Source organism: Gloeophyllum trabeum (assembly GCF_000344685.1).
Source record: "Gloeophyllum trabeum ATCC 11539 unplaced genomic scaffold GLOTRscaffold_00023, whole genome shotgun sequence".
Lineage (NCBI taxonomy): Eukaryota > Fungi > Basidiomycota > Agaricomycetes > Gloeophyllales > Gloeophyllaceae > Gloeophyllum > Gloeophyllum trabeum.
The window spans coordinates 106316-120127 of NW_006920432.1; the positions used below are offsets into that span (position 1 = coordinate 106316).

The following is a 13812-nucleotide window of genomic DNA, read 5'->3' on the forward strand; positions in this document are numbered from 1 at the left end:
TGGTCCGCAGCTGCTATCAGCGACCGCGCCTGAGGGAACCGGCCCACGAGCGCGCTCAGCTGCCGCGCTGCGAACTCCTGCGGGTTTTTCACGTACGCGATCGGGTCGACGCTCGGCCCCTCCGACGCCGCCAGCCGCGAGTACGCCGCCTGGTACCCCGCCGTCGCCTCCTCGTAGTCGATCTCCGTCAGGCCCGTCTCCGCGTCCTGCTCCTCCTCCTTTGCCTTCAGATGCTGCGGCTCCTGGAACACTTTGGCGAGCGCAGTGAACGCCGCCGGCCTGCCCAGGCGCGTCGTTTTAGTCACAGTTACAAAAAGTACCATGAGAGATGCGACGTTACCATGCGGTGACATATGGCTCTTGTATCATGTACTCGCTCTCCGTGAGCATTCGCGTCACACCCACCGCAGTGACCTTTCTATCCTTGTGCGGCATCTTCGGTACCTGCGGCAGCATAATATTGTTCAGGATCTGCAACCACAGTCTGTGACACACGTCAGCTTCCCGATGCAATGCGAACGGACATATTCTCACCCAGTCTGAAGCTGCTCCATGGTCCGGATGACCACATCCGGAGTGACACTGGGCATCTGGATCGCCGTGGCGAACAGGAAAAAGTACGTGAAATGATACACGTATTTATCAGTCTTGCTGGTCTGCATGCGGGTCAGGAGCACGAGGACGAGCGGTCGCATGTACTGAAGCATCGTAGTCCTGCACAGAAGCATTCAGCGCAAAACAGAACGAAACGCGCCTGTGTCCACGCACCCAGGTATATTGGATATGAGCGTGCACAACAGCTCGAATCCCCACGAGTCGTGGACCTTGGACGGGATCAGTCGCTGCTGGATAACGCCCAATACTTTGACATAGGCCCCCGTTTCGACCATGTACGCCGTGTCTTTTGCCAGGAACGCCTTGAGCAGCTTTACCAATCCAGGAATGTTCCCTTTCTGCGCCCACACGGCCGCATGGGTCAAGAACGGTTGCAACGCCCGATAGGCCTCAGGGGCACCGGTGTGGTGCAGTTCCAGCAGTTGAGCCAGGATCTGGAATGTATAGGGGATGTACTCTGCACAGCGGTCATTTAGCAGAGGAATTGATCACCGATCGTGAAAACGCACGTTCAATGTCTTGCTGCAGGATGATGGTGATCGGCCCAAATAAGGTCTCCTCGAACACCGGCAGGGTGTCTGGTTTGCCAGCAACGATGAACCTGAGCGCCGGTGAGATACACGCAGGCCATCCGCGACGAGAACCGTACCGTATCAGAGCAGATATACTCTCGAAGATGTACTGGTCAAACACCGGGTTGCTGGGGTTCTGCGAAATGACACCCAGGATGTTCACGAGTCGCGAAAGTATCTGCTGGTACACAGGCGTCAGAGTCTGTCTCGCCGTCACGATCACGCGCATTGCGCCTATAGCACGTCAGTACTACGCGAACGCGGAGATCAATTAGCTCGCTCACATCTCATCAGGTAGTCGTTCTCCGCTACTTTCTGAGCGCTCCCTCCCGACTCTATTCTCGTAAGCAACACATCCAGCAGGCTGGGAGCCAGGTCCCGAACGTCGGCTTGCGTGAATCTGGGGAGAGCCATCAAGGTCTACGTGGCGGACGATGTATCGTTCTGACTTACAGGAGCTGGTTATTTCGTCGGATAAACAGTATCCGCTCGATCGCAATGGCAGCGAACGTGTAGCAGGCAGGATTCTCCGAAGCGAGGTGATGCTGTAGCATCGGCAGGACGGCTAGCAGCTGCTCTTTCGAAAGCTCGAGAGGGAGACTTCAGGTCAGGCGCTGCGGTAGGGGTACTGACCTGCGTCTCACCTGGTTTCGGAAAGTGTATAGGAACCTGATCGCGTCGACTTGAAGAACGGGATGGATGGCGTTCGGCGCCGCTTGCAGGTCCGAGAACACATTGTCGGAGAAGAACTTGACAACATCTACAAGCGCGTTGGTGGAGGTCACGCCATGCTGCGGGACGGACGTCACGTCTCCGCCAGACACAATACCAGTAGTGGACGCACCTGCGTGGTCGATCCCTTGGTCGCGACGGCGGTGAGCAGGTACACGGCGCTGTCCTTGGACTTCCAGTTTCCCGCGGGGTCCGCGGCGTACTGCTGCAGGCCGTTCGTGATCCACTGGCCGACGACCTCCGTCGTCTCCGTCTCCGACCCGGACGCGACCAACGCGCGCACAATGTCCGCGGCGGCCTGGCGGCGGGTCGCGACGTCGCCGACGGCGCCGCCCATGGACGGGACGGCAAGGTCCTGCCGGATGAACGTAAGGGGCTCGTCTTCGAATTGTTCGACCTCGTAGTCTACGGGAAGCGTGGTTGACGAGGGGTTATGTAACATCTGAGGAGACTCCTACCTCGCAGTCCGATGTTGGGAACGACGACGCCTTGCACGAGGTTCGCGATCGTGTCTCGGGCGCTGAAGACCTCGCGGTACATGTTAGACCGGATGGCCGTGGAGATAAAATGCAGTGACTGGGATACGAGCTGTATATCATGAGTGGAATGAGAGATAGACAGAAGGTCAGGTAGAGGAGACACATACAGCATCATCTCCAACGCCTTGCAGCTGCCCCGTGCCAAGGTTATTCCAGACCGTCTGGACAAACGCTTCGACCGTCTTGGTCTGGGCAAGCATTTCGGGATACTTGTTCAAGTACAGCTCGACCAACTCGACGGTCGTCGTTTTGAGTTGTGCAGGCAGAGATGGCGTAGTATCGTCGGGCTAAAGACTGGGTCAGCAGCCTGTGCGGCATCCCAGGAGGGCAGATACGCACATCGCCGCGCAGCTCGGCGGGATCCCAGACCATGAACTTACTAAACCATCCCTCACCCGGCTGGAAGAACTCCGCGTGGGCATCCTCCATAGCTGGGGGCAGATCTTGACTGGTCAGATCGTAAAAGATGTTTGTAGAGACCACCATGACTTGCGCGATGAGTGACAGATTAGGAGGGGGAGGGGAGGAGAGGAGGGTCGCGGCGGTCTGTCGAAAGAAGGCAAGGAAGGGTTCCACGAAACGCGAGAGGACGTAGTTGATGGTCGAGTAGAGCTCATTTGTTTGTGTTTGGGAGCGCCAGGGGCGGAAGATGGAGTGGGCAGTTTCGAGTATGGCGAGGTTGACGTTGTAGTCTGTGGATGATAGTGACGAGACGAGAATCTGGCGGGCGATACGAACCTTCAGTCCGGTGTGCTCAAGGGGGATCTCAGACAAAGGCGTACATCCATAAGATCGCCCCATCGTTCCGGAAAATCGACGGCAGCGATCAATGAGACGGTCTCTGCCAGTTGCGCTCTCATAGTTTTATCGGGCGGCCCTGATAGGGATATCATCGCAGGAACGATGTCGGCTCGTATCGCGGCTTGATCTGCGGGCGGTATGGGCACCCCATCCTGCGGGCAGGCGTGTCTAGTTGAGTATTAAAAGGCATGGAAGCCAGCGCTCACATCATCCCATCTGTTTTTCACGACATTTTTGAGGTAGACACTGGCAGCGAGTCGCGCAGCGCGGTCTCCGGTCGGGTTAAGGACAAGTTTGAGAAGGTGAGGGAGGAAGCCTGGCTGCTGGCTGAGGGTTTGGAGGTTCTGTTCTGCCTCTTTACGAGTCACCGGGTTCAAAGACGCAAGCAACAGCTGCGAGGGGTCCGACATGGCAAGGCGTAAACAGAAAGAAAGCTGGAGGCTGTGGCGCGTCCGACTGCAAGGACGCGCCGGATTGTTTGGGACAGCTTGCTCACGCACGTGCCTCGTCACGTGCCTGAGCCACAACTTTAAACTTGCTATGAATTCCTTTCGAGTCCGTTGACGGTTGCAGGTCGCAAATCAAGCTATCGGGTTCGACACTGGCCGAGTGTCTCTGTTTCTCTTGGAGCCGTATGCCTATTGCTAGACGGAAGGAGCTCCAGGTCAGTTGAGCGTGAACGTCCCTCGTGAGCCGGGGTCGTGTTAGCTGCTGTTACGGCAAACGCTCAAATGACTGGGACAGGTTCTGTATACGGCGTCGGATGGGAGCAAGTGTGGCCAAAGGAAGCGTTTGCAGGTCGCTAAAGCAGAGAGGACGAGTCGCGTGGCTGATTCGCCATTCACGTGAAGTGATCGAGTCGGCGCTAGGGTTAGGGCCATAAAAGCGGGCTCTGGTGTATTCCAGAACTGCACGGCGGCACTGCCGACCTCGACGACGACCGTCATTTCTGACACCATCAGCGCGCCGGTACGGTTTTCCCGATGTTGCCCGGAACGTCCTGCCTGACATAAATGGCCCAGATCTGCGCTCCCCCACCACACCCCACGACCCCCGACGCCTTCCAATAATGTCTAGTCTCAAGACCACTACGCTCACCGACGCCTACGGACCCTCAGGTGAGCGACTACGGAGCCTTGTACTCTCTCATGCTCATCTCCTCTACAGGTCTGCGGGGTGTGGCCCATGCCGGAAATCTCTATGTCGTGCTATGCGTCTGCTTCGCCGCCATGGGGGGCCTGCTCTTTGGTATGTTTCTATCCAAATTGTAGCCTCTTCCCAGATTGATTTTATACCACATATAGGCTATGATCAAGGTAAAATCACATTGCCCGTACTCCCCCCCCCCACCCGCTGAGCCAACCTTACAGGCGTCATATCGGTCACCCTCGTCATGGACCAGTTCCTCTCCCGCTTCCCCCGCATAGACGAGAACGCAAGTAGCAGCGCGTCGTTCTTCAAGGGACTCATGGTAAAGCATGGCACGCATAAACGCTGTCCACGCTTCACGCTAATGAATATGGTTAGACTGCTATGATCGAACTAGGGGCCATGATCGGCGCCGCAGTCTCTGGCTACACTAGTGATAAGTTTAGCAGGAAATACGCCATTGTTATGTACGCGGTTATCTTATCTACGTTACTTGCGGTCTAACTATCTCTGCGCAGTGGCGTCTGCTGGTTCATTGTTGGCTCTGCCCTCCAGACGGGGTCTGTCGGTTATGGGATGTTGGTTGTCGGTCGCTTGATTGGCGGTATGTATCCTCCTATCCTTTGCGCATCCCTACGATCCTGACACCCCCCAGGCGTCGGCATCGGCACTCTCTCAATGGTCGCACCCCTCTACATGAGCGAAGTCTCCCCACCAAACATCCGCGGCGCACTGCTCGTGCTCGAAGAGTGGAACATCGTCTTCGGTATCGTCGTCGCTTACTGGTGAGTAGCATCTCGACTGGGAATCTGCGCTCCGCTCATCCCGGCTGCGCAGGATCACCTATGGAACCCGCTACATCCATTCCGAATGGGCGTGGCGCTTCCCCTTCATCCTGCAGATCCTGCCCGGTAAGCGAACCTCGCGCCTCATGCCCCGAGCTCGCTCTAACGTTGCAACAACAGGCCTCTTCCTCGCGGCGGGCGCCTTCTTCCTCCCCTTCTCCCCCCGCTGGCTCGCATCCAAAGGCCGCGACGAAGAGTGCCTGGCGTCCCTCGCCAAGCTCCGCCAGCTCCCTGCCGACGACCCCCGCATCCAGCAGGAGTTCCTCGACATCCGCGCGGAGGTCGCCTTCCAGAAGGAGATGGTTGATATCAAGCACCCGCAGCTGGCGGGCAAGCGCGGGTTCAAGGCCGACGTGGATAGGGAAGTCGCTCTTTGGTCGGACCTGCTCAGGAGCGGGTGCTACAAGAGAACACTTGTCGGCACAGGGCTGATGTACGTGCGGTCGCCCGGCTGGAGCGGTGGGCTTTAACTGACTGATTGATTGCTGCATTCAGGTTCTTCCAGCAGTTCGTCGGAATCAACGCCCTGATTTACTACTCATCCTCGCTCTTCGAGACCCTCGGGTTGGGATACAACACCCGGTACGCATCATTCCCCTGTCAAGATCGCGCTCCTTCTGATTCTTTATTGTCAAATAGGCTCACTATGGGCGGCATCATGAACGTATGTCAGCTTGTCGGCGTCACGCCCTCTTTCCTGCTCCTTGACCGCGTAGGCAGGCGGTCGCTGCTCCTATGGGGTAGCGTCGGGATGACTATCTGCCACATCATCGTCGCCGTGCTCGTCGGTATCTACACCGGCAAGTGGGAAGATAACCGCGACAAAGGTCAGTATTGCTTGTCATTTGCAATATGCACCCGCCGATGCGCTTGCCAGGTTGGGTCGGTGTTGCCTTCATCTTCGTCTACATGGTGGTGTTCGGTCTTACGTGGGGTCCTGGTGAGTAGTGCTGTCTGTTTCTCCGTTTCGCATGGCGCCTCTGAACGTCACCAGTTCCGTGGGCTATGCCGGCCGAAATCTTCCCCTCGTCGCTCCGTGCCAAGGGAGTCGCCATCAGTGTCGTCTCGAATTGGTTCAACAACTTTATCATTGGTTTGATCACCCCGCCGCTCGTGCAGCACACAGGCAAAGGTGCTTTCATCTTCTTCGCGGTAAGTCTGCAATGCAGGGTCGTCTCATAACTATCTGACGCTGTGCACAGGTCTTCTCAGCCGTATCATGGGCATTTGTATACTTCTTCGTTCCCGAGACTCGTCGGCGAACGCTCGAGGAAATGGACGCCGTACGTACCCCGTGTTTCACCTACCCCTCGCCCTTCTGCTCACGCTCCTCGTTAGGTGTTCGGCGACCACACTGGCGCGGATGACCAAGCTCGTCGCGAAGCAATCGCCAATCGCATCAAGGAAACTCGCAGCGACGAAGTTAGCTTCGACACGAAATGAGGAACTTCATCTTTCACGATACCCCCTGTACGACTTTACTGATCATAATGTGCACGACGTCACGTACCTGAAATGTCTTACCGATGCCCATCAAGGCATCTTCACGAAGCAGTTCTTGGGTAATCTTGCATAACGTAGGAGTGTATTATGGGTGATACTGGGAAATCACGATATTGGTAGTGTTATTTGTAACAGGAAATTAATATATTAGCTCGTTTGCGAAGCTCGTATCTGGGGAATATCCTTCTGATCCTCGGGAAAGTGGATGAATATTCTGTGGCTGGTGCCGGCGTTCGCAGTGAAGTCTCGACTCGCTGCCAGAGTTCCCCAGAAATTGGGCATGTTGGGATTCCATGCAACTATTTCTGTGACCGACGGGTCCCTACAGTATCTTGCATCAACGTATAGGACAGATGAACATCTTGGAACGATTGCTCGACCTTCTGAAAGAACATGTCGCGTAGCGTCTTGAACTCAGGACTCGAAATATACGCCTCCGAAGGAAGGACCGGCTGCTGACAAGTCTGACCGTGGAAATTATCGAGACTAAATTATCACTCACGATCGCAAAACCCGACTTGATCCAATACTCCTCAGCAGCCATCGGTCCAAGTGTAGCCGCATGGACGCGCACGTCCTCGAAGCGGCGTACTAGTACCTCAGTGAAGGCGACGTGAAACCAAAGCAAGCGAAGGGCGCCACAGAAAACGTGGCGTTGAACCGTCCATGGTCCTGTGTTTGGAAGAAGCAGGCTCTGCGCAGCGGCATCCTTCGCCCCGCTCCTGCTCATGTCAAGCGCAGAGGGATACACGTCAGAGAACGTGATCTTCCCTGCGTCGACTTTGGACGAGTCAGGATCCAGACGTAGCTTCGGATTGAAACGGTGCCGCCTCTGATCAGGCGCGGGGGATTCCAGGGCGGGTGTTCGTACAGTATGAAACCGTTCAGTGCTGCCCACTGTCAGTCGGTCCCAAAGATCGACTCTGCATGCTTGGCGGCAATATCACGAAGCTGGTGGCATGGCGTTAGAGACTAAAGAGTATGGCATGTACTACTTACTCATTGTTGCAATGAGCGCCTCTTCCCCATCTATTTTCTGCGATCCCCCGACCTCGACGGGTCCCACGATGTACGTGAACGGACTAATATTCACCTCCAGGCTGAGATCAACATACTTCATATTATCGTGAACGTCGGGGATGCCCTCGCTGCGAGCGCCCGAGACATCCCACTTCCAGTAACATCCGAGTCGGCTACTCATGATTGAACAACAATCGACCGTACTTGAAGTGAAGCGGGTCCGGATGCTCTTCAAACATCCCCTGTAAATCGACCCAATTCTGAACGGTTTGGCGACCTGGATATAATGACATTTGCGTTCCAGCGCTGACCACATACCACATAGAACAGCCGAAGCTGCGTAGGATGCACAAACTCACTCGATCAATATCGACTCAGTAAGGGAAGCTGGAGTCTGACGTATACGGCCCAAACGCAGTTTGGACAACCGGTGGATACCTCGCGTCCTTCGTAGGTGGCACTTGGAAGGTGCTGTTCATTACTCTGTCGGAGTCAATCCCATTGTTCGGTACTCATTTCCTTCGACCTGGGGGCGATTCACTCCCACTATTTCGATACACTTTCATCCGTAGTCAATCTGCGAGCGATATTGTCGCGCTTTCAACACGGCAGCGACTGAGAACTTACTATTGGCCTGGCGAGCTCCCCTAGGGTGAAACCCCGAGGTTTCTTTCACGCTAGAGAGTAGAGAGGGGGCGGGGGACGACTGTCAGGCGGGGAGAATGAGGCACTTGGGCGAGGGGAAGAGATGTTAGCGGACAAGCCAACCAACCAGCGGGAGACCAGTCAAGAGAAGTGAAGAAGTGAAAGGATGTGAAGGCAGTCAGCCTCGAACCCAAATGGGTAACCTCACTTGTGCACCCACTGCAATAGCATAGTAGCCTACTAAGTACTACTAGTGACGACTTACCGACCTTGGTGGTTGCGACGTTAGACGCCTTCGAGTTGCGGCACGTCTTGCATTTCTGCATCTGCCTGAGGCATTTCGAGGAAACACTTACTAGTTGCTCCCGAGTGATGCAAGACCTCGGACGATATGGGTGCGCGTCGACGTCTTACTTCATGCTAGTATGTTGAGGAAATCGTGTCCACATCGTTCTTGTTGCGAGACTCCGAGAAGCGCCAACTCCCTTCGCGGACCCCGAAGAGCCGGTCTCGTAATCGACACAACAACGCGCGCGCACGTCTATTATAAATACCGTATTATACACGCTAGTATATCTGAACCCCCGAGATGTCGACCTTTAGTGCCAGGAATGAACGGGGTATATCAGAATAGCGAAATCCAAGTTATAATGCATGAACGGGTAACGAGTGTGATTGCGAATGCCAAGTGTATAACCGGAAGTTGAAGACCTGACATCTGAGTTCCGCGAGAGGAAAAATACATACGACTACGATAGACAAGGGGGAAAATACAATCAAATGGCGATGCCGATGGCGACATTATCGGAAGGAAGATCGTGAGCAAGAGACGTGCTCGACGCGTTGCTCTGGGCCGGCAGACGCAACCGGCTCGCACTGCCAGTTGGATTCGAGCTACTCCGGTACACCATACCTGCACCAGTACGCGGCTTCGGCTTGGCAGCGGCGTCTCCCTGAGTCAACGCCGTCGTGAACGACGGGCGCGCCATGCGCGACATCGACGGCACTCGCGATAACTGTCGTTGCGAGATCCCTGAGGGTCCCGTCGATCTCGAGAGCGTCTGCGATAATTCCGTACTTGCATTCGCCTTCGGCAGTATCTGAGATCGAGCTTGCGCCAGTTTCAGAGGTCGAGGGGTACTGGGTGACCGAATCGAGGACGTAGAGGACCGTAAACTAGGCACTGGTGGCACAGAGGGGATCGGATCGCTGGTACGACCTGATCGACCAGGCAGAGGCGTTGACGAACTTGAAGGGATAGATGACATGGACGGCGCCGCTGACACTGTTCTTCCACGCGGAACGGGGACCGCAGATACACCGCCGGCACCAGCAGCTGAACGCAGGCTAGTGTTTGACCGCATCCTTGGTAAGGCCGGGAGAGCTTTCTTCTCCCAGGGTTTCGTCGATGGCGACGGAGTAGCATCCGAGGGAGTAACGGGCATACTATAAGTAGAAGACGTCGAAGGAGTGGTCAGGAGTATGTCGCTCTCTTTATCCCTTGTACGCCCGCGCTTCGTAGATGGGACGGAGCCATCACTGGGCCAGGTGTCACGAGAGGTGGACGACGTATCCTCTGGGATGCTCAAAGCTAAAGATGCATTGGAGATCGTGCTGCCGGTGCTGAGATGAGCGGGATCATTGTTGAGAGCGCGTTTCTGCCAGGACGTAGGCGGCAGGGATGAACGGGACTTCGTCCGCTGCCGTATCTCGGGCGTTGGCGGACCGCTCACGGACCGCGAAAGCGGATGCGGGTTCGAGCGCACGGAGGACGCGGAGGACTTGCGAGACACGCTGCCGCTGATCGTCATGGACGAGATCCGCCTGGTCAGGGGAGACGGCGCATCTTCGTCCTCGCTACGAAAGGCCTCAGAAATCAGAAAAACGTACATAACGCGGAACCTTACCTGTCGCTCCAGCCCAGGCCCGTCGTCAGACCAAGCCCACCTTTAAGCAATCGACCATCCCGATGCCTTGTTCTCCTGCGTTCAGTGTCCCGTTCGTCTTTGTATATACCGCTTTTGGTCATAACAGATCCGGCTGTGCGGGAATAATCCGGCTTTAATGACGATGGCAGGTGTCATAAAGCGTCTAAGAATACGCACCCGTGGACAACATACTCCCCGGTCGGCCGCCAGCCGGTAACAAGGGGGAGGGCGTGCGCGCCATTCCCGGTAAGAGTCTCGAATTGGGGGAGAGCATACCGTCACGGAGCATGAGGTGCCTGTAGATACAAATTAGTTATATTCGGCGCAAGAGGGCATCAATCTATCACGCCACGAAAACACAGCTCAGTACTCACGGTAGTGGGGTATGCAGGTCGATGCTCGAGTCTGAATCACTTGCACCTCCCTCTAGCTCTTCCTCTAACCTGTCGATGTCGTCGCCTTCCAAACTGTCGACGTCCCCGTGCCCGTCTAGACCCACAACAGACGCATTATAGTCCTTCATGTACGCAAGCTCGCTGGGCGATACCGGCCGGCCGCCAATGGCAGACCCGTCGCTCGTAGGTCGGGAGGCGGCGGGAGTTCGGGGTGTTGAACCGATCGGGGGCGCGTCACTGCGTCTCCGGGACTTGGATCGAGAGGAAGCTGAGAAGGTGGACGATGGGCGTCGACGAGGACGAGGCGTCCTCTGGATGATGGTCTTTATATCAGGGCTGCGGGAACGCAAAGACCGATGCTGATCAGCACGTGATCTGTCATCCGAGGTTGTCGAGGACGCAGATTGAGACGGTAAGGGCGGCGCATCTTCTTTGACGAGATATTGACGAGCGCGTTTAGGGCTCGCGCTACGACTACGGCTCGCGGAACGCGACCGCGCGCGAATGGTCTCTGCAGCGTTGATCAGGCGGCGCTTGTGTCGGTCGCTCTTTGATCGGGAAGCGCGCATCTCCAGGTGGAGGATTTGGGCTTCAGTATCCGGATCCAGATCATCCTCCAGCGGCGCGTCATCGCTGGGAAGGTCACTCATAGACAGGGAGGCTATCGAGTCGTCTGGACCGGTCTCGGGAGCAGAAAGCGGGGATGGCAATAGGGGTGAAGACGACAGAGGTTGGACTTGTAAGACTTTCTCGATGCCATCTTCGCCTGCTGACAACGAGTCCGAAAGGTCGATCGCCACCGCAGAGGAGACAGGCGTGCCGTATGACTCTTCAGAAACCTCTTCGGATATGGGACGCGAGGACAGTGTGGGTGAGATGTCTCTGGAAGACCGAGGGAAGCGACGCGGGGCGGGAACAGAGAGAGATCCGATTGAGGACGCGAAGGAACGTACAGAGTTGACAGAGATGATGGACTCTCGCTTTCCGAGGCTGACAGGTGAGGGAGAGACTGACGCGGAGCCGCCGCTGGCTGAGCTGGCCGTCGAGTCGCGTCTGGAATAGATAGACGAGGTATGCGAGAGCTTGGAGGACCGTCGGGAGCGGGTGGACATGAACATGAGCGTCTCCTGTTCCGTAATAGGAGACGGACCCGGCAGAGGGGGCAAGGGCGAAGACGGCGGGAGGGATGGAGGCGGATTAGGGCTGAGGAAGGGAGGCGTGGCCGGAGAAGACATGATAGAAGGAGTAGGGAGCGGAGACGTAGGGATATGTGTCGGCGGCGTCGGGAACGACGAGAGCAGGAGTGGAACGGGCGCGTGCTTCGAGTGCGCGCGCGGAGGAGAGCCCATCGTCGTCGAAGTCGTCGAGGAGGAGGACATGTCGAGCATCTTGCGCGGTGAAGGAAGCAAAGTTGAAAGGGCGGTAAAGTCCGCGGTTAAAATGAAACGATCGGGGATGACATGGAATGAAGAATGTCTCCGTCAGCACGGCCGTCTCGCAGTGCTCGGCGTCGTCGTCAACGACAATGGCAGCGGACAATGGCCTTGAGAACAGTGCGGGCGGGAGAAAAGGCCTGAGGCAGCCGACCGCGAATGCACTCAAAGTCTGACCATTCCTAAACGGGACGTGCGATTCTGCTCATTTTGTGGCGTTCGGCCACTTGTTTACCGCTGATGCTATGCTGCGCGACCGCCTGCTGCTCATGCTGGATACCGCGAATGCTGAGTTGTTACTGCTCCTCCGGGATTTTCAACTAACGTTGACCCGACTATCTGTCTCTTCGCTGATAGACTACTGCAATCTCAAGGTACGTCTGGACCTTGCCTCAGTTGCCAGCGCGTCTCGCCCGTCGCCCGTGTTTGAGTCGTCGCGATGGGTACCGTGGCGAAATTCCCGCTACGACCGAGCGGGGAACTTGCCGCATTCCCTCGCCATCGCCTGGAAACTAGATCAGGCCCTGTCGAGATGAAGCGGGTGTCGGCGACTCTACTCTGACCGGTGAGCTCATAGTTATTCTCATCCGTCCGTTGCTTTCGATGCCTCGCCGTTCGACGGACACGCGGGGACACTTCACGTTCGCTTTTCATAGAGCCAATGTCAGAGAAACGAACGGAGTAGCCCGCGCTACCCATCCAAGTACTTGCTACCCATCCAAGTACTTGCAGGTAAGAAGGGTTGATGCTGAACACATACAGTGCTTTCGGACTAGCACAACGAATGGGGGACTGTCTTGCATTGACACTCCCCCTTATGTCGAGCTATGTTGCGCTCATCACTGCTTCATTATCTTTTGGGACCCTGTTTACTCTCGCCCTGCATGCATTTCACCGGTGCCGCTGAGGGACGGCTTCACTCACGGCGTACAAGGTAAGGACTATCTACCCACCCGTTAGGCCCATACAATAGTGAGCGGGCCGAACATTGAGACAATGACTTGCGGACCGCATTGATTGTCTCGCACGCAGAGTATCGTGCCCTCTACAAGAGCCCGTCTATTGCTCGAGTCATCCGACTGTCTCGTGCTGCGTCATCGCTCATTAAGCCCCCACAATGCTAACTCTGGGGAGGCGCAATTCCGGGTCGCGCGGCGAGTTGTTTGCATCTGTTTGGACTCTGCAAGAAAGTGGTCGCAAATCCCCCGCCTTCATAGAGCCTTCCGCATGTCGAAATCACGCATATAAAATGTACCAGCAGGGATGTCATGATACAGAAGATGCAACGTTGGTTTTGAATTTCTGATTTTCCCAATATCAAGTTCATTCGATAGAGGTAACGAGACCGCAAGTACATTTAACAAAAATGTACAACCAACGTTGCATCCGCTCGTTGATATAGATTAACTTTTATCAATCAAGTGACGCGTGAATGTGAACGTAGCACGCTGTAGGTTTTCTGGCAGTAAAGAGCAATTAACGACGCGTCCGAATGCGTCGCGGACGTGACAAGCTGTGACACCATCGCAAAAAGTGTCACACCAAATATCCTGGTCACTGTCCGGGCTCTCCTGCCGCAGCAGAAGCAGGTCCCTTCCCCTATGTTAGAACTGTAAAATCAACATAGTACAAGAG

General features: G+C 55.9%; 3 protein-coding genes across 3 annotated transcripts; 1 reads left to right on the plus strand and 2 right to left on the minus strand.

Annotated features, from left to right (window-relative positions):
* Positions 1–530: 530 nt before the first annotated feature.
* Positions 531–3669, minus strand: GLOTRDRAFT_50737 (Cse1-domain-containing protein; the record flags this gene model as incomplete). Its single annotated transcript, XM_007873050.1, has 13 exons — positions 531–714; positions 769–1072; positions 1125–1216; positions 1265–1421; positions 1472–1587; positions 1641–1774; positions 1832–1978; positions 2032–2324; positions 2378–2507; positions 2566–2745; positions 2798–3178; positions 3241–3411; positions 3466–3669. 13 exons carry the CDS (start codon positions 3667–3669, stop codon positions 531–533), a joined length of 2493 nt encoding a protein of 830 aa, XP_007871241.1.
* A 643-nt stretch (positions 3670–4312) lies between these two features.
* GLOTRDRAFT_101806 (MFS monosaccharide transporter) lies at positions 4313–6968 on the plus strand. Its single transcript, XM_007873051.1, has 15 exons — positions 4313–4377; positions 4427–4507; positions 4564–4575; positions 4630–4730; positions 4787–4875; positions 4927–5012; positions 5064–5193; positions 5246–5319; positions 5374–5686; positions 5749–5835; positions 5893–6080; positions 6131–6193; positions 6248–6405; positions 6456–6536; positions 6592–6968. Exons 1-15 carry the CDS (start codon positions 4329–4331, stop codon positions 6694–6696), a joined length of 1617 nt encoding a protein of 538 aa, XP_007871242.1. The 5' UTR covers positions 4313–4328; the 3' UTR covers positions 6697–6968.
* A 1933-nt stretch (positions 6969–8901) lies between these two features.
* GLOTRDRAFT_141570 (uncharacterized protein) lies at positions 8902–12350 on the minus strand. The gene is made up of 4 exons (XM_007873052.1): positions 10724–12350; positions 10527–10645; positions 10329–10461; positions 8902–10278 (listed from the first exon to the last, which is right to left on the minus strand). Exons 1-4 carry the CDS (start codon positions 12130–12132, stop codon positions 9198–9200), a joined length of 2742 nt encoding a protein of 913 aa, XP_007871243.1. The 5' UTR covers positions 12133–12350; the 3' UTR covers positions 8902–9197.
* Positions 12351–13812: the final 1462 nt, after the last annotated feature.

Excerpts from the sequence above, each read along its gene's own strand:
- GLOTRDRAFT_141570 (XM_007873052.1), bottom strand. The coding sequence starts at position 12,132 with ATGCTCGACATGTCCTCCTCCTCGACGACTTCGACGACGATGGGCTCT. Across the intron at positions 10,462-10,526 it reads GGGGAGTATGTTGTCCACGG|CCGGATCTGTTATGACCAAA; the intron begins GTGCGTATTCTT and ends ATTCCCGCACAG. Across the intron at positions 10,279-10,328 it reads GGCCTGGGCTGGAGCGACAG|CGAGGACGAAGATGCGCCGT; the intron begins GTAAGGTTCCGC and ends GGCCTTTCGTAG.
- GLOTRDRAFT_101806 (XM_007873051.1), top strand. The coding sequence starts at position 4,329 with ATGTCTAGTCTCAAGACCACTACGCTCACCGACGCCTACGGACCCTCA. Across the intron at positions 4,378-4,426 it reads CGACGCCTACGGACCCTCAG|GTCTGCGGGGTGTGGCCCAT; the intron begins GTGAGCGACTAC and ends TCTCCTCTACAG. Across the intron at positions 6,194-6,247 it reads CGGTCTTACGTGGGGTCCTG|TTCCGTGGGCTATGCCGGCC; the intron begins GTGAGTAGTGCT and ends GAACGTCACCAG.